Source organism: Dipodomys merriami, unplaced genomic scaffold, assembly GCF_024711535.1.
Source record: "Dipodomys merriami isolate MVZ:Mamm:240054 unplaced genomic scaffold, mDipMer1.0.p SCAF_4, whole genome shotgun sequence".
NCBI lineage: Eukaryota > Metazoa > Chordata > Mammalia > Rodentia > Heteromyidae > Dipodomys > Dipodomys merriami.
Window position 1 is genome coordinate 7,329,434 of NW_027205603.1, and position 20,882 is coordinate 7,350,315.

General features: G+C 39.4%; 1 protein-coding gene across 2 annotated transcripts in view; it reads right to left on the reverse strand.

Annotated features, from left to right (window-relative positions):
• St8sia6 (ST8 alpha-N-acetyl-neuraminide alpha-2,8-sialyltransferase 6) overlaps positions 1-20,882 on the reverse strand; it is a 111,498-nt gene that overhangs the window by 48,873 nt on the left and 41,743 nt on the right. The window contains exon 3 of one of the 2 annotated variants that reach the window (XM_069990441.1): positions 5,420-5,509. The exons of the other annotated variant lie outside the window; for it this stretch is intronic. Within the exon in view, the coding sequence (XP_069846542.1) occupies positions 5,420-5,509 (90 nt within the window). The remainder of the gene's footprint in view (positions 1-5,419; positions 5,510-20,882) is intronic. 2 annotated transcript variants of the gene reach the window in all.

Sequence of the window (20,882 nt, forward strand, 5' to 3'; positions counted from 1 at the left end):
TAGGAAGGAAGGAGCCAGAAATCTGACTCTATTGTTGGGGAAGAGCCACCTAAACACTACCTGCTCAAGTAAGAATACTGAAAACTGTAGGAGACAGACAGTAACATTTTGCAATAAGACAGTGAATTTTGAGCAGATTTGTTAGACTACTTCATCTGTGACTAAACAGTGGAAGCGAAACAAGTTTAACTGTACATTTTCTTTGGATGTCAAGTTCTTAGAATAATGGAAATGCACACTTTTTAATGTGACAGTTTAATTATAAATGTCCCCAAGGCCTTGTGTGTTAACAGCTTACTCCCTAGTGTGGCCCTACTGGGACCTTTAAGAGGTACAGCCTAGTGGGGAGGTTTTAGGTCACTGAGGGCGTGTCTTTGAAGGAGATTGTGGATTCCAGCTCTCTAGATTACAGCCACACAGTGAGCAGCTTTGTTCTGCCATAGGATCCCACTGTGGTGTACTGTGGGCCTCCCCTACCAGGACCACCGCCATCGAGGCCTGAAAGAAATGTATATGTTGACCACAGGCAGGACATTCCAAACTGTGATTCCCTCATTAAGCTCTCTCCTTTATGTGCTAATTTTCCTAAGGTAGTTGTTATCATAATGGAAAGCTGACTGGCACAGCAACAGAAGCAGAAATACCCAGGCAGGAAACAGTGAGTCCATTTCCTAGGTCAGCATCTCTGAAATATCTGCTCTTAGAAAAAAATCATTTCATTTGCCTGAAGCACTGAGGGCTAAGATGAAGAATTTGAGGACCTAATGGAGCCATTTTTTCTAAAAACATCAACAGAAAATATTTCAAGTAATGTCCGCCACACTGAGAAATGAGTGAACCAGCAGTGATAAGATGGCTAGATAGCACTTTTAATATGCTATAATATTGTCATCTAGAAGATAACATAGTGAAAAGAATTTCACTGTAGAAACCCAGAGACATATTCATGTATGCGTGAAAAACAGAAAAGTGAGAGGAAAAGTCAAAGAAGGTAACATTGACACCTAAAAGGAGTTGAAGTTCATAGATTTATAGACTACTTTTAAGACCTAGAGATTAGAAATGGCATAGAAAGGTATTTTGAGGGCCTAAGAAATGCATCCATCCATCCATCTATCCATTCACTCAAGAAATGCTTTGTGAGCAATTAATTCCTGCTTACACCTTAAACACCACAAACAGAACTGTGAACAAGATTTTAAAAAATGCCCTAGCTGCCCTATGACCCAGCAATCCCACTTCTGGACATTTACCCAAATGATCACAAACAAGGCCATATTAAAGCTACCAGCACAACTATGATTTTTATTTTTTTAATTTTTAATAAGTTTTTTTTTATTGGGAAAATACCATACAGAGGGGTTACAATTACATGAGCAAGGTATGAGTACATTTCTTATCAAGCATTGTTGCTTCCTTTGTTTCCCCTTCCCATCTCTTCCCATCTCCTCTCCCCCCACCAAAGTTGTAAATTTGTTTTTCGAAATAGCGTCTATGTTTACTGAAGCATTATTCACCATAGCTAAGATATGGAACCAACCCAGATGTCCCTTAGTAGATGAATGGATCAAGAAACTGTGGTGTGTGTGTGTGTGTGTGTGTGTGTGTGTGTGTGTGTGTGTGTGTGTGTGTGTGTGTGTGTGTGTGTGTGTGTGTGTGTGTGTATACATATTAATATATATGAATTCTATGCTTCTATCAGAAAGAATCATATCACCCCATTTATTAGGAAATGGAAAGACGAAAAAAATCATATTAAGTGAAGTAAGCCAGGCCCACAGAAATATAGGTCCCCTGGTTTCTCTCATTTGCAGTAATTAGTATATGTCTAGGGTAATTTTATCAGACAAGCAGAAAAGCTCAAAAGCTATGAACATATGACTATGCTAAATGAAGTGAACCCAAAGATATGGACACAAGAGGTCTTTCTTTGTTGTTCTTTTTAATGTACTTGTGATTTTTTTTTTTGTTTCCTTTGTATGTTCTTTCCCCTATGGTATATCTACCCAGTTGTCACTGTACTTGATTTTGGTACCTTGCATCTTGTATATACATTTAACTAATTTGGGGAGGGGAAGGGGAATAATAAAACGCTGAAACAAGGACACAGGATGAGCCATTGCAACAAGGATACTCACAAGACACTACTATGTTGGAAATGAGCTTTACAACTTTGGGGGAGGGGAGGAGTGAGGGAAGTGGGGGAGGGAAGGGATAGTGGGAGAAAAACAAAGGAGGAGGTAACAATGCTCGACAAGAAATGTACTTGTTACCTTACTCATGTAACTGTAGCCCCTCTGCACAGCATCTTTACAATAAAATAAAAATTTAAAAATAAAAATTTTAAAATGCCCTGCTGTTACAAGTCGTTATGTGGAAAAACGAACTTTACAACTTTGGTGGGGCGGGTAAGGGGAGGATAGGAAGGGATGGGAAGGGTAAACAAAGGAGGAGGCTACAATGCTTGATAAGAAATGTACTCATTATCTTGCCCATGTATCTGTAACCCCTCTGTACAGTATTTTCACAATAAAAATAAAAAATAAAAATGCCCTGCTTTCTTGAGTTCAGTCTTTAATAGAGCACAGTCAAGATACATAACATACTATGTTATCCTAATGGCAACTGCTTAATTCCTCCCTTTCTTCCTCTCTCTTTCCTTCCCGCTCTCCCTTCCTTTTGTGGTACGAGAGTTTGAACTCAGGGCCTCAGATTTCTAGGTAGTTGCTCTACCAATTGAATCATATCTACCAGCCCCTTTTAAGCTTTTGTTATTTTTTTTAACAGTGTCTTGTGCTTTTGCCTGGATTGACCTATCCTTCCTGCATTGTTACGTTATAGGCACGTAATACCATGCCAGGTTTTAGGTTTTTTTTTTTCTTTTCTTTAAAAAAAACATAGCCAAGAGTAGCAGAGAAAAAAAAGTGCTGATTCCCTCCCACTATAACTCTGGCCTTCTGAATTCTATTTTAGCAACTTGAAAGGGACAAATTGTCTGAAGAAAGAGAAAATTCTAAGTCTTTAACAGACCATAACAAAAATAGCGAGAAATAATTATTTCTAAGAAAATGAAATTACTTTTATCAGCACACACTGAATGGCTTTCCCAATTGTCCCTTGTAAGTCTCTAATAGCATTAGTTTCAGAACACACAATTCCTGACAATAGACAATACCACCGAAAAAATTAGTCTCCTGTGTACAAAATAACACTTTTATAACAACGGGAAATTCGTGCCTGCTCTCCCTAGACCTCTACTGCAGTGAATACTAGTGCAGGCTAATTACATGAGCTAGCTGAAAATTGTGTGTGTAATGGAAAGGCAGCCCCCTAAAGAACAGCGGAGAGAAGGTCTTGCCATCAACTACAAAACAACAGGGAAAAGCAAGAGAGCAAGCAAGAGAGCATGCGTACTCATTAGCATACTGCAGTAATCACTGTGGCTGGTGCATACAAAAGAGTAACTTCTCTTCTTTGATTAGAGAATTTCCCCCAATGCTGATTCATTGTTTTGCCATGATCTGTGGCTATTGATCACGCTTGTATTTTGAGGATGATTGTCATTTGGGGGAATCAAAGAAATGGCTCATGTCAGTGAGAGGCAGAAAACAACAGCCACTGAGGTGTGTGTTGCAGGGGTTTACAGGTTTCTGGAGGCGTCCCAGAGCAAGGAGAAATTTTCCCCAGTTATCCTTTCTCAGGCATCCTCACACTATTGGACTGATATATAAAATGTGGTACAAAAAGGTTTGGAATTAAGGCCCTTGGGTAAAGTTTGAAGCCTTGTCACACCTCCACACCCAACAAACAACTAAAAGAGAAACTCTGGGTGCCGTTCAATCAGATGTGAAGTGTCATCAACAAAGCATGAGCTACTTCAAGTCCAGCCGAGAGGAAAGAGTATATGTGCCAATATTCCAGCTGATCTTCAGAACCCCGGGGTCTCTGTGAGACATATAGGGGCTCAAATTGTGATATGTGTGTGTGTGTGTGTGTGTGTGTGTGTGTATGTGTGTGTGATTAGAGTTTGAATTAAGAGCCTGGAGCTTGCTAGGTGAGTGCTCTACCATCTGAGCCATACTTTTAGTTTACTTTTCATATAAGGTCTTGCTAAAGTTTGCCTGGGTTTGCCTCAGATCAAGACCTTCCTACCTGATCCTTCCATGGAGCTGGGATGACAGACAGGACCCATGGCACTTAGCCTCACATTGTGTAACGTAAGAAGACCTTGGAGTGTGGCTGAGTAGAGTGGCCTACACCTCTTATCTGAGCAGTTGGGAATCCCAGAACTGAGGCAGGAATATCTTATGTTTGAAGCCAGTTTGGCCACATAGTGAGATTCTGGTGGACCTGGCCTAAAACCAAAGTGGGGTCTGTGAGGTCGATTTTTCATCACATAACATTTTGCTCTTATATTCAACAAGATGCACAGCGTATGGGTAGTTCTTCAGAAAGATCTGGATCCCAGATCATGTAAATTCTGGCTTAGCCAGGAATCACATCAGTCTGTAAGACTGATCTCAGTCTGCAAAGGACCATCAATAGAGAAGAAAAAGTCCTAAGTCTGTGTACGCAGAGGTTCCGTTGAACAGCAGGTCAGACCAGGTTACTTAGCCTGCTTTCTTGTCTTCCAAGTCAACCTCCCACACCCCCACAGATTTACAGACAGCTGATTTAAGTCCTTCCTCCCACAAGTAACAATCAAAAGAGGAAAATGTGTGCACATGTATGTACATGAGAGACTCAGAAAGAGAAGAGAGAGAGAGAATACAGAGAAGAACTTCCAGGTTTTTCTTACAGAGCTATGATCCCACAGTCCTATGCACATCCTTTGTCTAGCATGGCTAGTCTCTTCTCCTATCAGCTTCAACCCAAACAGGACTCTTCACATCAGAATCTCAGGTCACAGAGTCACTTCCATGTGGGATGCACAGAGCTTTTGGATTTCTTTCTCCTTTGTTAAAGAGGAGGATGCACTGGATTCTTTGAGGTACAATATGGTAAACAGAAGTAGGGATGTGGGGAACAGCCACAATTGGGACCAAAGGCAAATTGTAACTGAAATTTTGTGGGAAAAAAATTTCTAAAATAGAGTCCAGAACACTTATCAGATTTGATTCTCAAAAGGATTGGAGAGCTTCTTCTTTTAAAACCTAGCCCATAAAACCACACAGCATTTTTAATAAAAGTGGATCCAGGAACAGATAAGCTAAGCCTCCCCCTGTCCACCCCTCCCCCCACACTGTATCACCAGGGAGGTCCAGCTCTGGGTTGTTGGTCTCCGATCGCCAATAGAAGCTTCTACAAGCTCAGCGTCAAGGCTGAGGGAGGCGAAATCTTCTTTCAAAAATGATCTAGAGAATACAGAGTACTGAACATTTCTTTCCTAATAAAATTACATGTGAAGAGTGGGACTTACCGCTTTGTTTTGTTAGATAAAGACTTGAAGCCATACTTCAGACTTTTGCACATCTCTGTCAGTCGGAGTGACTTCTCATTTAGATATGTGCTGGTTCATGGAAAAGACATTTTAAAAAGAGAGAGAGAGAAAGAGATTGACTTACAATGAAAGCTCATAAGATATCATTAGCCAACATCAGATTTAATTGATAAAATAAAGTCTGGTTTTCATTCATTTATTGGATATCTCCCTAGAAGAAAAAGGAAATTGATATTTTCACCTCTGACAGGTCTAAATTATTTTTTTAAAAAGCACCTTACACTACAAAGCCAAACTGAAAAGAAATCTATGCTGACAACACTCTATTTCCAGGTTTTCCTATTTTAAAGTTCGTATTTAAAATGGACAGATTGTTGGATAGTTTTCACCTGAGTGCATGTAAATAACCTCTATTTTTTTTTAGAAGTGTTGTCTTAGCTAGGAAGCATGCAGACACAGGGAGTAATATTTTCTCTATAAAGAAACACAGACAGAGCTGGCCTTTGATTAATATACCAATTGTGACATAAAGGCCTGGCGCCATTGCTTCATGAATTTAGGAAACTGGAGGTGAAACAAAACCCAAAGAAGAAGCAGTTTAAGAGACAGACACCAGTGGCTTGTGACTATAATCCTAGCAACTCAGGAGGCGACATCCAGAGGATCATAGTTCAGAGAGAGCTCAGGAAGAAAAGTCTGTTGAGACTTCATCTCCAATATAACTAGCAGAAAAAATGGGGCTGGAGACATAGTTCAAGTGGTAGAGTGCTAACCAAAAAAAGCAAGTGGAGGGCTTGGTAGAGCGCCAGCCAATGAGCAAAAGCATCAAGTATGGAGTTTGAGTCCCAGTCTCGGACAAAAATACAAAACAACAACAATGACAACAACAAGTTAAGTGAAGGCAAAGCACTGATTTCAAACCTCAGTACCAGAATAAAAAAGAATGGTAACTCCTTTGTACAATTACTTAATACTAACAATAATTAACAAAACCCAAAAAGCACTTTAAGGATGTAATTTATGGAGTCATGAGCATAATGGCACACTGGACATAGGCATGTTCTTTATATATTTCCACATCTCTAACATTCCTTGTCTCACAGTGTGACTGTCATGATACATGCTGGAAAAAACATTGTAAAAGAATCGAGTACCATGTCTTAATATAGTAGGTGCTCAATAATACCAACTCTCACTTTCTGTAGGCTTTACCAATAGGCACTATTCTTACTGTAGATGCATTTATTTAGTCATTCAGAAGGAATCTGTTGGGCATCTCATAGGAGCTGGATTTGTTGGGAATCAAATCGGAGCTGCATTTGTTCAGAATTGTATCTGGGCACAGGATATTTAGGACAGGGAGGTAGAGACAATAGTCATGGCAATTTAAGTTAGGGAAGAAGATATTTAGCAAACGAATAGCCATACAAACAGGAAAACAGGGTATATGACACACACACACACACACACACACACACACACACACACACACACACACACACACACACACACACACACATATTACAGGCTCATACCCGTAATCCTAGCTACAGATGCAGTTGATAGGACTGCTCTGCCTCCAAAATCGAATGAGTCAATCCATCATAAATATTTCTCTATATCTTTATTTCTATTCCCTATGGGTTCTATTCCTCTAGAAAACTCTAATTAATTAATTAGTTTAGTTTAGTCATATGTTCATTTAGACATCTAGCTTTCAATAATTACTGTTAGGAGAACAAAGTGCTGGCAGGTCTGGAAGTAAGATGGGACACTGGCCAGAAACTGTTTACATGCCCAAGATTAAGCAATCTGAGCTGGACACCAGTGGCTTATGCTTGTAACCCTAGCCACTCAGGATACTGAGAGATGACAGGGTTCAAAGCCAGTCCAGGCAAAAATGTCCATGAGACTCATCTCCAACTAGACTCCAAAAAGCTGGAAGTAGAGCTGCAGCTCAAAGTGATAAAGCACTAGCCTTGAGAAGAAAACAAAAAGGCTCAGGGACAGTGTCCCTGTTCCCCTGCCCCAAGTTCAAGCCCAAGGACAGGTTCGCGCACACACACACACACACACACACACACACACACACACACAAGCAATCTTCCTGTGTGCACAGAGAGAAGACCTGGATACAGATGTGTTCTGGAAACTGCACCACACCCGTTTTCGTTAGCAAGTAATAAAGTGGACAGCTTTGAGAGGGACAAGACTTTGTAGTACATTACATCCTGTAATGCAGGAAGAGAGGGAGGTGACAATATAAAGTTAGAAAGAAGACAGCCTCATAATTAATTCTCTGCTATTTCTCAGAAATACTCTCTAAATGTATGGATGCAGATCCCAGTGAGTTTACCAATCCCTCTTAATTCTGGTACAATTTCTCTGCCTCATTACATCCTTCCTCTTTCTCTCTCTTGCTGTCTATATGTCTCTGATCTACTGTGCTTTCTGAATATATTACCATACTTTCCAAGGATTTGTTTATTCCTAATGAACAAATTATTCAGGCAGCATTGTTAATGAAGTGAATTACCAAGCTAGCATTGCTTTAAATCATGGTAGCTTTGTGATATTGAATTGTGACACTTGACAACCAGGCACCAATACAATTGTGTCTCACATATCTTTCCTTGAATTGAAGAGATTCTTTATTAACATAACCTCAAAATAGGTTTGCCCAATTAAAAATCAGAGATGGCCAGGTGCTGGTGGTGGATGCATACATAAATATCTAACAGAGAGAGAGAGAGAGAGAGAGAGAGAGAGAGAGAGAGAGAGAGAGAGAGAGAGAGAGAGAGAGAGAGAGAAAGAGAGAGAGAGAGGATGACACTGCATGAAAGGAAGTGTATACATTACCTAACTTATGTAACTGTAATCCCTTTGCATACCACCTCTATCATAACAATAAAAATATAAAAGTAAATTAATACCTGACACAGATGTCAACCAACCAATGTTGTGCTCTCTTTCTCCTAACCTGGTATGGTAGTCCTTCTTCAACGGTCCCATTGTTACTACCACAGGAACTGGAAACTTCTCACACCTACCTGGAGTCACTCAACAAAGAAAGGATCTGACAGGAGAGCCATTTTAGGCGGTTTCTTTGCTTTCTGTGCCTCTCCTGCCTCCTTTCATCCCAGTTTTCTTCCTTTTCATTTGAGGCATTCGAAATTGCTTTGGAAAAAAGGAAATAAGAAACCTTCTCAGTTAGGAGGGGAGAGAAGGTGGAACCTGCCAATGGGTTCTATTTGAGAAGCCGACTAGTCAAAGGGGACAAAGAGAGACACCGATGGAGATGAAAGTAGGAATTCCAAAGACTCAGAATCAGAAACTATCTGGAGGAATAAGAGATTGCTGAGAGACAAGTGTAGGCTATTTCCTTACCATAGGAAGGACTATGGGGGACCAAGTCAGAATGGCCCATCCTGAAGGACTAAAGACATCAGGGAGGACTTGAAATGGTCCCCAGGAAAATCACACCACAGCTTGCTGTGGGGAGTCTATTTTTAGGGAGAAGTTCAAGATAGGGATGGAAAAAAAATCTCACCTAAAACTAACTCCAAGTTGATGGTCCTAGCAGTTGGTGGAGAGAGGGAAACAAAAGAGGGCTCAAGGTGTCTCAACCATGCAAAACCCTCTGCTAGACTCTGTAGACTCAAACCAAGAATTTAGTTTCTGTTAGCTCCAAGAACTTTTTTTGGGTACATTTCGGCTCCATTCTATTTTTCTGGTGAAAAAATTTTTTTTTTCTAAAAATCTTATCAAAATTAGCTGTAACATTCAGTCATGAATCAACTGAGACCTAGGCTTTTCTTTGTGAGAAAATTGTTGATTTCTTCCCTCAATCTCATTGCAGGTATGGGCATAAGTGGTTTATATCTTCTTGGCTCAGCCTATGCAGGGTGTGTGTGTGTGTGTGTGTGTGTGTGTGTGTGTGTGTGTGTGTGTGTGTGTGTGTGTGTGTGTGTGTGTGTGTGTGTGTGTGTGTGTGTGTGTGTGTGTGTGTGTGTGTGTGTGTGTGTGTGTGTGTGTGTGTGTTTGTCAGTCATGGGGCTTGAACTCTGGGTCTGGATGCTGTCCCTGAGCTCTTCTGCTCAAAATAGTGCTCTACCACTTGAGCCACAGCGCCACTTCTAGTTTTCTGGTGGTTAATTGGAGATAAGAGTCTCACAGACATTACTGCCCGGGCTGGCTTTGAACTGTGATCCTCAAATCTCAGCCTCCTGAGTAGCTAGGATTACAGGTGTGAGCCACCAGCTCCCGGCTTGGCAGTTTGTCTCTATAAATGTATCCATTTCCACTTGATTTTCCACTCTATTTGAGTATGTTTTTAAAATAGTCCATAAGGTTTTGGATTTCTTGGATGTTTGTTGCAATGGTTCCTTTGGCATCTCTGATTTTGTTGATCTGAATATCTTCTCTTCTTCATCAATTTAGCCAGTGGTCTGTCAATTTTGTTGATTTTTTTTCCCCTAAAGAATCAGCTTTTTGTTCTGTTGACTTTATGTATAGTTTTTTTTTTTGTCTCTATGTCATTGGTTTCTGTCCTAATCTTTACTATCTCTCTATGTCTAGTAGTTTGGAGTTCAGTTTGTTCTTGTTTTGCTAGCAGCTTTAGTTGCAAAAAACATAAGGTTATTTACTTGCACTGTTTCTGTTTTCTTTATGTGGGCACTTAGAGCTATGAACTTTTCCCTCAAACTGCTTTTGCAGTATCCTAGAGGTTCCAGTACGATGTGTTTTCATTTTCATTGACTTGTAAGAAATTTCTGATTTCCTCCTTTACTTCTCAGTGACCCAGAAGTTGTTCAGCAGTATGTTGTTCAGTCTCCATGTGTTTGCGTGTTTTCTGCAGTATGCTTTGTTATTGAGAACTAGTTTAATTCCACTATGATCAGATTGGATGCAAGGAGTTCTCACAATCCTTTTGTATTTGCTCACTCTTGCGTGTCCTAAGATATGGTTAATTTCAAAGAATGTCCTATGGACTGCTGGGAAGAATGTGAATTGTGTAACTATTGGATGAAATACCCTGTAGATGTCTGTCAAGTCCATTGGATTAAGATGTCACTTAATTAAAAAGCTTCTTGTTGATTTTTGTTTGGTTGACCTGTCCTTTGGTGAGAGTGGAGTGTTAAAGTCTCCCACTATTATGTTGTTTAATGTATTTAAGTGTGCCATTGTTTAGTGCATAAATATTAACCACTGTGGTGTCCTGTTTGTGGATTATTCCCTTTATTAATATATAATGACCTCTCTTATCTCTTCATACTAATTTTAATTAGAATTTTATAGGACTACTAAAGTTGAGCACCAGGACTCATCAAACTTTTCCATGAAATACAAAAAGAAGGATCAATTCCAAACTCATTTTATGAAGCCAGCATCCCTCTCATCCCCAAACCAGGTAGGAATCAAAAAAAAAAAAAAAAAAAGAGAACTATAGACCAATTTCTCTGATAAACACAGATGCAAAGCTCCTGAATAAAATACAGCCAACAGAACTCAGCAAGTGATCAGAAAATCATACATTATGATCAAGTAGGTTTCATCCCATAGATGCAAAACTGGTGTAATATATGTAAACCAATACACATAATACATCACATCAACAGAGCCAAGGGCAAAAACCACATAATTATCTCAGGAGATGTAGAAAAAGCCTTCAACAAAATCCAACATTTATTCATGTTAAAAACTCTGGAGAAGTTAGGAACCGAAGAAACTACCTCAAAATTGTAAAGGCTATATGGACCAACAGCTAACATTAGACTGAATGGTGAAAAATAAAAACTGTTTCCTCTAAAATCAGGAACAAGGCAGGGATGTCCACTCTTTCCACTCCTCCCCAAGATAGTTCTGGATAAGGCAATAAGGCAAGAAAATGATATCAAAGGGATTCACATAGAGAAAGAAGAAATCAAACTATCCCTATTTGCAAATGACATGATGTTGTATTTAAAGGACCCAAAAGACTCCAATCCCCAAGCTCCTAGAGCTTATCAACAACTTTGGCAAAGTAGCATAATATAAAATTAACTCATAAAAATCAGTAGTTTTTCTGTATACCAACAATGCACAAGCAGAGAGGGAATCAGGAAAACAATTCCATTTGCAATAGCCTCAAAAAAATCTAGGAGTAAACATAACCAAAGAAGCAAAAGACCTTTATAGCAAAAACTATACAAATTTGAAGAAAGAAACCAAAGATTACATCAGGAAATGGAAAAAAATCTTCCATGTTCATGAATAGGTAGAATTAATATTGTAAAAGTGACCACAATGACAAAGATGACCCACAAATCTAATGTAATCCCCATCAAAATACCAATGAAGTTCATTACTGATTTATATTTCTTTTTTATTTTTATTTTTTGCTGGTCCTGGGGCTTGAATTTAGGGCCCAGGCGCCATTCCTGAATCTCTTTGTGCTCAAGGCTAGTGTTCTACCACTTGAACCACAGCATCACTTCCAGCTTTTTCTGAGTACTTTATTGGAGTTAACAGTCTTACAGACTTTTCTGCTTGGGCTGGCTTTGAACTATGATACCCAGATCTCAGCCTCCTGAGTATCTAGTATTATAGGCATGAGCCATCAGTGCCCAGCTTGAAATTCCTTACTGAGAAAGAGAAAACAATCCAAAAATTCATATAGAACAATAAAAGGCCTCAAGTAGCCAAAGCAATTCCAGGCAAAAAAAAAAAAGTAATGCTGGTGGTATCATAATTTCAGACCTCAAGCTCTACTACAGAACTATTAATAACAAAGACAGCTAGATATTGGCACAAAAGTAGACCCAAAGATCAATGGAACAGACTGGAAGACCCAGAAATAAAACAATATATTTAAAGCTGTCTGATATAATGGAACCAAAGTGGAAAAAGCATAGCCTCTTCAATAATTGGTATTGGGAAAACTGGGCATTCATATGTAGAAAACTGGAAGTGGATCTCTATTTGGCTTCATTCAAATATCAACTCCAAGTGGATCAAAGACTTCAACATCAAACTGAATATCTGGAACTACTGCAGGAGGGAGTAGGATATAGGCATAGGCAGAAACTTCTTGAATACAGTCCCAGGAACACAACAGATAGGGGAGATTTGACAAATGGGATTACATCAAAACAGAATAGTCTGTACAACAAAGGACATAATTACCAAACTAGAAAAAGGAGCCAACAGACTGGAACAAGATCTTTACCAGCAAGACATGAGACAAAAGCCTAATATCCAAAATACACAAGGAACTCAAGAAACTAACCCCTCCCAAAGCTAATAAACCAATCACTCAATGGGCAAAGGAGCTAAGGAGAGACTTCTCAGAAGAAGAGGTAAGAATGACAAAGAAACACATGAGGAAATACCCCTCATACCTTTACATGATCTTTACATAAAGGTAATGTAAATAAAAACCCTGTGATTCTATCTCAGCCCAGTTAGATTGGTCAGGGGAGGCCCAGCAATGGAAGGACAAAGGGTAAACAAATGCAGCAATGGACACTGGACACTATGTTGAAAATGAACTATACGACTTGTAGGTGGGTTAGGAAGGAAAAACTGGGAGAGAGTAAGGGAAGAGGTAACATTGTCCAAAAGGAAATGTACTCTTTGCCTAACTTATGTAACTATAATCCCTTGTTTTTAGCATTTTCAAATAGCTATAACAGAGAAAAGAATCAGCTTTTATAGCCAGGTATGGTGGTACGTGCCTATACTCCAGGAAGGATTCCAAGCCAGCTTGTGCTATACAGAAATACCAAGACAGCCTAGGCTACAGAGTGATATCTTGGGGGGGGGTGAGGGGGGAGAAGTAGAGGAGAAAGGAAGGAAGAAGGGGGAGGATGAGTGGGAGGAGGAGGAAATAAGGAAGACAAGAAATCAGTTTATAGCAGATTTAGAGACTTCTGAATGGGTAAGCCATAGAAGAGACAGTGGCCCTTCTCCTAGAGTTCTGCTTAAACTTGAAGCCTCTGGGGCCAGTGAGGTGAGATGCCTCCCCCTTCCCCCTACCAATAACCCTTCATTTGCTCCACTGCAAGATCAGAATTTCTGCACACATGTCACAAGGGAAGTATCTTGTCTGACCATTTGTGGTGTCTGTCCCATCTTTCCAGCTCCCTACACATCCACACATCCACCCTGCAAACATACAATAATTAGGCAACACAACTCCTGGTATAAAGTCTTCCCGTACCTGATCCCTGGGAGCTTCTAGAAAATCACAAAGGTAGGTAGGCTGGTGCTTTGATAAATCTACAGAGTCCAATTTGCTATATCTTGTGTAAACCTTAGCAATTCTATTACAAGTCCCGGTTCCCTTGACAGCTACTCTGCACATCCACAGTTCTCTGGTCTGACTTCATTGCCCTTCTAACTTCTCATTTAATCTTATGTTTCAGAGAACACACATGGCTGGGCCTGAATTCCTCTTTAGCTGTCAGTCATCCTGACCTTCCAGCTCAGAGGAAGAAGAACCTCCCCTCTCATATAGGAAAATCCCACCTGTCACTCACATCCCCATCTCCTCTAAGATCAACCCCTCCCTTCATGTTTCTCTTCCTTGGAACCTTACCTTCTCTCCACCACTGTTCTCTTCTCAGGCTCTATTCTACCAGCCCCAAATCAAACAAAACAATCTACTACATTATTCTCTCTCTATTGCCTTACCTCTCACTGAAATTGCAATCTACTGCCCTCCTTTGTCTTTATTTACAAATCTCTGCACCAAATCTCAGAGGGAATCTCAGCACTCTTTCCCTCTCGGAAGGAGGTGCTGGTGAGGACTCACTCCCTACCTAGCCTCTCCTCTTGTTCTTCAATCTCTGACACCTATCCAGGGTCACGTTGCAGTTCTTTCCTGGGCCATGTCATAGATGTGAAGTGTTTACCAGAGATCTCCTTTCTCTGGTGTGGCTTTAAAAGGATTTGATGTGCATTCAGTTACAGATGTTCTCCCAGGACATGTCTCTGGGTCTCTTGCCTTCTCAAACTGCCTGTTTTCCCTCAACCTCTTCATTAACCTCTTTTTCTTTCAGGTCTGTCCTCATTATGCTAAGGTGGGTTGTTTCATGTATATATTTGATCATGTCTTTTCTCTGTTCCAGAGCCTTCCACAGCCCCCCATCACTCTTGAGACATATTCCCCACTTCTCAGTGGGGCCTACGGACTTTCCACCATCTGGCCTTTGACTATCAATTTACCCACAGTTTGATAACCATTAAATGAGACCAGTTTTCTCTTTTTTTTCCCCTTCCCTGCAAGTCTTATATTATGAATTCTGACTGTTTTATCATTTAATTACAGAATTTATTTGTTTGGTACTGGCAAAGAGCCTTCAGGCACATTTTCCTCACTTCAATATGTCAGAAGGGAAAAAATGTAATAAGATTGGGAAAAAAGATACACAAAAACAAACATTTTTGTTATCCTGTAGTCTCTGTGTGGAGGCTGTGCTTTTTAAAAATTCTGTCTTTATAAGTCATCCTTGAGTTGCGAGCAATGACTTTACAAAACCAGCTGGCATGATTTCACAAGAAAACAAGAAGCTTCGAGATTACACCGACTCTTGCAAAATAATAAAATTAAGAGTCTAATAACCAAAGAATATTCCTGAAAGAAAAAAGGGATTCACGCTCTATAATAGCATCTCTAAAAAGATCTCTAAAACACAGAATTAATGTCACCTTCTGAGTGTGACCTGCAATCATGCAATCAGTCCGCTGGCCAAGCAAAAACAGCTTTGGAACAATCTGCATGTACAGTTACTAAAGAATTCCAAGTACATCAAAATTCTATTTCTGGTGACCATAATGGGGAGAAAACTGAATTGTGAATCTAAATGTAAAGCTTAAAGTCTAATCAATCTTACTCTCTAAAGGCTGAATACAATAACAACGAAATATTTCACCCAAATAGAAAAGCCCCCCAAATAAGATTATTTCCATATACTTTTCAGACTCCTTCTTTAGTCTGAAGAAGGAGGAGATGAGAAAGCATCTTGACCACTAGCAGAAAATGCCCTGCTGAGCCTGTAATGGGCTGACCCATCTCTGGGACAGAGGCCATGGTGATTACCTGTGTTGTGACCCTAAGCTTATCAAGCAAGCTTCACATTGTAATGGAGTCTCTCTCTTCCATACAGTTTTGCCAAAGGGAGAAAGACAAGCCTGCCAGCCCACTGCAGAGTTTGGTTAGTCTATTTAATAGTTATCCCTTTTATTTACTCTCTTTAGTATCCTTATTTATAAATCATCCTCTTAAGAATTTTGTTAACAAAAGCCTATCTTTAAGATACCATCATACTCGGGAACTGACTGAAGCAAGTCTTGGTGCCTACAAAGATGAGGGGGTAGATTCTGGTCTGTCTTACTTGCTCAGCCATTCACCAGAATTCCATGGGGCCCATGCCATCTGGCAGAGAGAAGGGGTTGTTAGTGGAGATAAAACATTTTCCTTCCAACAGTCTGCTGGAGAGAACAAACAAGGATACACACATTTGCCATGTGAGCTTGAAGAATGGAAGCCAGCTATTTTCCATAATCATATTTCAAGAAACCATGAACTCCTGTTTTGATAGGTTGCTATTTAACTTAAAACTATGGAGGCTGCTTTTAAGATGACTATGAGAAACTTTAATCTTTTACACATGATTTTTTGTGGCAAGTTAAGTTGTAAAATATTCCACAGATAATCTCTGCTTACTTGGCTTTTATCTGTTTTCAGTTGTCTTAATGAAGATTAATTAGCTACTTCTCTGATATTAAATCAGCTATATTTTTGCACACTACTATTGTGGGAAGATTGTTTTCAAAATTGTAAAATCTTAACTGCCACACAGATATGAACTGGTATGCATAAAAGATTTTATTTGGGCTCAAAATAAGGGAACTGAGTCAAAGAAGAATCCAAAGTTGCAACACACTTATAAATCAGGAATACTGAGATGATTGTGCAAATGGAGGTAAAACTGGATGAAGAGGGTTATAACACACACACACACACACACACACACACACACACACACACACACACACACACACACAGAATAATTAGTTTGCATTGTTCTCACAACTTTAGAGTTGACCAATAGTTCTAGTAGGAAGGAAATCCAATAACGCTACGCTATACAATCTACACAAAGCAAACTTACTTGGTGAAGTACAAATTTTGCTTATGTCTTAACAGCATCTCTGTGCATTGCTTGTGATTGTAAAGCAAGGATACAGGGTACCAAACCCAACAGACTTGTTTCTTCCTGATTTCAATCACCTTCTATCTACAGAAAAGCAGACAGACCTATCTTAGGTGTGAGTCCTTTGGGACAACCAGGAAAAACACTGACTAACCCTAGTATGTTAAAGCAAGGGTTCAAAAGGTTAAGTCTGATATAGACTTATCCAGGTGGGGAAGAATGGGAACCTAAAGAAGTGGCATTGAAGAGTGGCAATCCACTCAAGTAGTAGGCCACATGAGCCATGGTTTGACTTCCAGCTTTTTTGGTGGTTCACTGGAGAAAAGAGTTTCACAGACTTTCCTGCCTGGGCTGGCTTCAAACCATGAGCCTCAGATCTCAGCCTCCTGAGTAGCTGGGATTATAGGTATAAACCACTGGCACTTGGTTAAAATGGTAAGGTTTTTTTTTTTTAATACCGTTCCTCCAACAATATATTCTTACCCTACACAACCATGACTAGTTGCTTTTTCATTAGGGAGTCTTTCACATAATATTTAATATTAATATCTATTTTTTATTTTTCAAATTAATTTTATTGTAAAGTGTAGTATTTCCTGATGCAAAAATTCATACACACCTCCTACTTAAGACCAGAGGTGATAAAAGCACCATGTATGGGGTGGTCATTAGTTTCCAATTGCTTTTTTTTTTTAATTGTGAAAATAATGTACAGAGGGGTTACAATTACATGGGCAAGATGATGAGTACATTTCTTATCAAGCGTTGTAGCCTCCTCCTTTATTTCCCCTTCCCATCCCTTCCCATCCTCCTCCCGCCCCCCCCCCAGTCTTCCTCTCCCCCACCAAAGTTGTAAAGTTCATTTTCGACATAATGACTTGTACATCTAATTTTTGCAATGAGTCCACTTGTCTCCCTATTTAAACGATTTGTTTTTTCCCTTCCCCTCCACAAATTATACCAACATCAAATACAGTGAAAGCAGGGGTTATACCTTGGGGGAGGGACATACAAAGCAACAAAGAAATAATCTTATAAATATGTTAGAAACAATCACATGAAAGAAAAAAAACCATTTGAATACATATCTTAGTATTCATTTCTCTGACATCAACTTATCTGACCTTTTCTGCTTGTCTCAGACATACACTAGTTATTGCGAATAAGGGAAAGCATGGGACCTATGTTTCTTTGGGCCTGGCTTACTTCACTTAATATAATTTTTTTCCAAGTTTTTCCATTTCCTAACAAATGGGGCAATGTCATTCTTTCTGATGGAGGCATAGAATTCCATTGTGTATATATACCACATTTTCTTGATCCATTCAGCTACTGAGGGGCATCTGGATTGGTTCCATCTCTTAGCTATGGTAAATAATGCTACAATAAACATAGTCGTGCTGGTAGCTTTAGTGTAGTCTTGTTTGTGATCATTTGGGTAAATGCCCAAAAGTGGGATGTCTGGGTCATAGGGGAGCTCTATGTGGAGTCTTTTGAGGAACCTCCATACTGCTTCCCAAAGTGGTTGAACAAGTTTACACTCCCACCAACAATGCAGTAAGGTTCCCTTCTGTCCACATCCCCTCCAGCATCTGTTGTTATTAGTTTCCATTTTTTTTTTTTGGAAAAGGGTAAAAACATTTTTATTATTGCAATTTTTAAGTACAAAATTAACTTGAGCATAACTCCAATTGTTGTAAATACCTCATAAATGTCTCACCTCTTTTACTCCTCATAATAAATAGGCAAGCTAGGCGCTACAGCCATTATATAGATGAGGAAACTGAGACAGTATAAGACAAAAAGACATCTCCAAGTCACTCTTGTAAGTTACACGTGAAGTTTTAAACGCATCTACTGTGTGTGTGTGTTGTATTTTAACCACTATTCTACTCTATCTCCTCATACAAGGAAGAATGTTCCCTTTATTGGAGGCTATTTCATTGTCTGTGCCATCTCTACCTCCTCTAGATTACCTCAATCTGAATCTATGAAGCTGACAAAGATCTCTCCTGACTAAATGCTGTTCAGGTTTCCTTTGGCTCCTTCTAACTAGTCTCCATTATTAGCCCTGTCCTCAAGAGCCCAGTTTTACAAATCGTTTAAATAGGGATACAGGTGGACCCATTGCAACAATGAGATGTACAAGTCGTTATGTCGAAAACGAACTTTACAACTTTGTTGTGGGGGGAGGGGCATGAAAAGTGGGGGGGAGGCTTGGAAGGGATGGGAAGGGGAAACAAAGGAGGAGGCTACAATACTTGATAAGAAATGTACTCATTATCTTGCCCATGTAATTGTAACCCCTCTGTACAGTATTTTCACAATTAAAAAAAGAACCCAGTTTTAGCAATAATTCTGCTAATTCAATGTAGCTAGTATCAACCCAAATTCATGTCTGACCAAATTCCTCATTGTCAGCATCCCCTGGTGATGGCTATTCCCCTAGCCTGCCTCCAGCATGAGACATCTGTTTAGGGTAGCCCAATTCTTTTTCCTTTCCTTTGATGTTTCCTCTTGGTATTTTCCATCTACTCACACCCCATTCCTCCCCAGTCTGCTCCCTTGCTATAAATTCCCTCTTTCCCATTTTTTTGGAGGATGTATCTGCAAACTTCATAATACCTATCAAGATAGTCCTGAATAAAGTCTGCCTTACTATTTTAACAAATGTTATGAGTAATTTTTTTCCTCAAAGCAATTGTTCAATTCTGTATATTATATATGACAATAGCAATGAAAAATAATTCTGGTTTATAGGCAAAAAAAGAATTCCAGTGGAGAGATGACTCACCCACTTAGGCCAAATAATAATAATAATACTTATTATTACTACTATTATATTATATTAATTATATATTATATATAATAATAATTTACTTCTCTAATTGCACATTCAAGCCCACAGTACTGATCCAGAAATGTCTTCACCTTGCATTAGTGATCACACCTTCCCAGTTCCTTCAGAATGAGTTACATAAAATCTTTTCCAATGTTATATTTGAAAGACATAGTTTTATTTTCTATAAAAATACCTTTTAGCTTGGAGCCGGTGGCTTACACCTATAATCCTAGCTACTTAGGAGGCTGAAAACTGAGGATTGAGGTTTAAAGTCAGACTGGGCAGAAAGTCTAAGAGACTCTTATGTCCAATTAACCACCAGACAGTCAAAAGAAAAGCTGTAGCGCAAAGAGTAGAATGCTAGGGTTGAGTACAAAAGTTCAGAGATAGTGCTCAAGACCAGCACACATGCACACATGCACACATGCACACATGCACACATACACACACACACACACACACACACACACACACACACACACACACACACACACACACACACACACCTCTTTGAAAGAAACCTGGAATGAGAATTCTGAAAACATTTCTGAATCAAATAAACAGAGCACACTAATAAGATAAGCTTTCAAGACAAAAAAGACAATCATTCCAATCTCTGCTGAGTACTAGACAATAAACATTAGAAGAGCTATTCAATAACTTTTTTATGCCTTCAGCTTCCTCATGAGTCAAATAGAGATAATGCCAACTCTTAGATGGATTTGACGCAAATTCTATAGGAGATAAAGCTTGAAGTGTTTTATGAAATGGATCCTAAAGTTAACCATCAGTATGAGGACCAGAAGTCTGTACAGCAGCGGGAATGTCTGTCTTTGTTTTCCCCTTCAGACAGTGCCTCTCCACCTGCAATGGTTTGACAATCACCTGGAATGCTTATTAAATTGCAAATGGGTTTAGTAGGCCAGGGGTGTAGCCTGCTATGGACCAACCCTAACACACCATTGGGTAGAGTGTACCTCTTCATGGATTGACCTTTGACTTTGTAAATCAAGGTCTTAAAGGTCTTACAAAGGGGAAGGGAGGGACAAGGGAATGAGGGAGGGAGTAACACTGTTCGAAAAGAAATGTACTCATTACCTTACTTATGTAACTGTAACCCCTCTGTATATCACTTTTACAATAAAATTCTAAATAAAATAAACACACACAAACATACACATACAAGTCATTGTGCTGATAACCTTTGTATAATAGTCTATAGTAACACTTCACAACCAGACATGAAAAGATTCCCTACAGTGAGAAGTAAAGCATTCGTGTGAGAAAAGCTATGAAACAATTGGAAAAATACAAGAGTCAAACGTGCTAGTCAAGCCCAAGCATCAAAGGCTCACACCTGCAAATGCGTACTACTCAGGAAGCTGAGATCCAAGGATCCTGG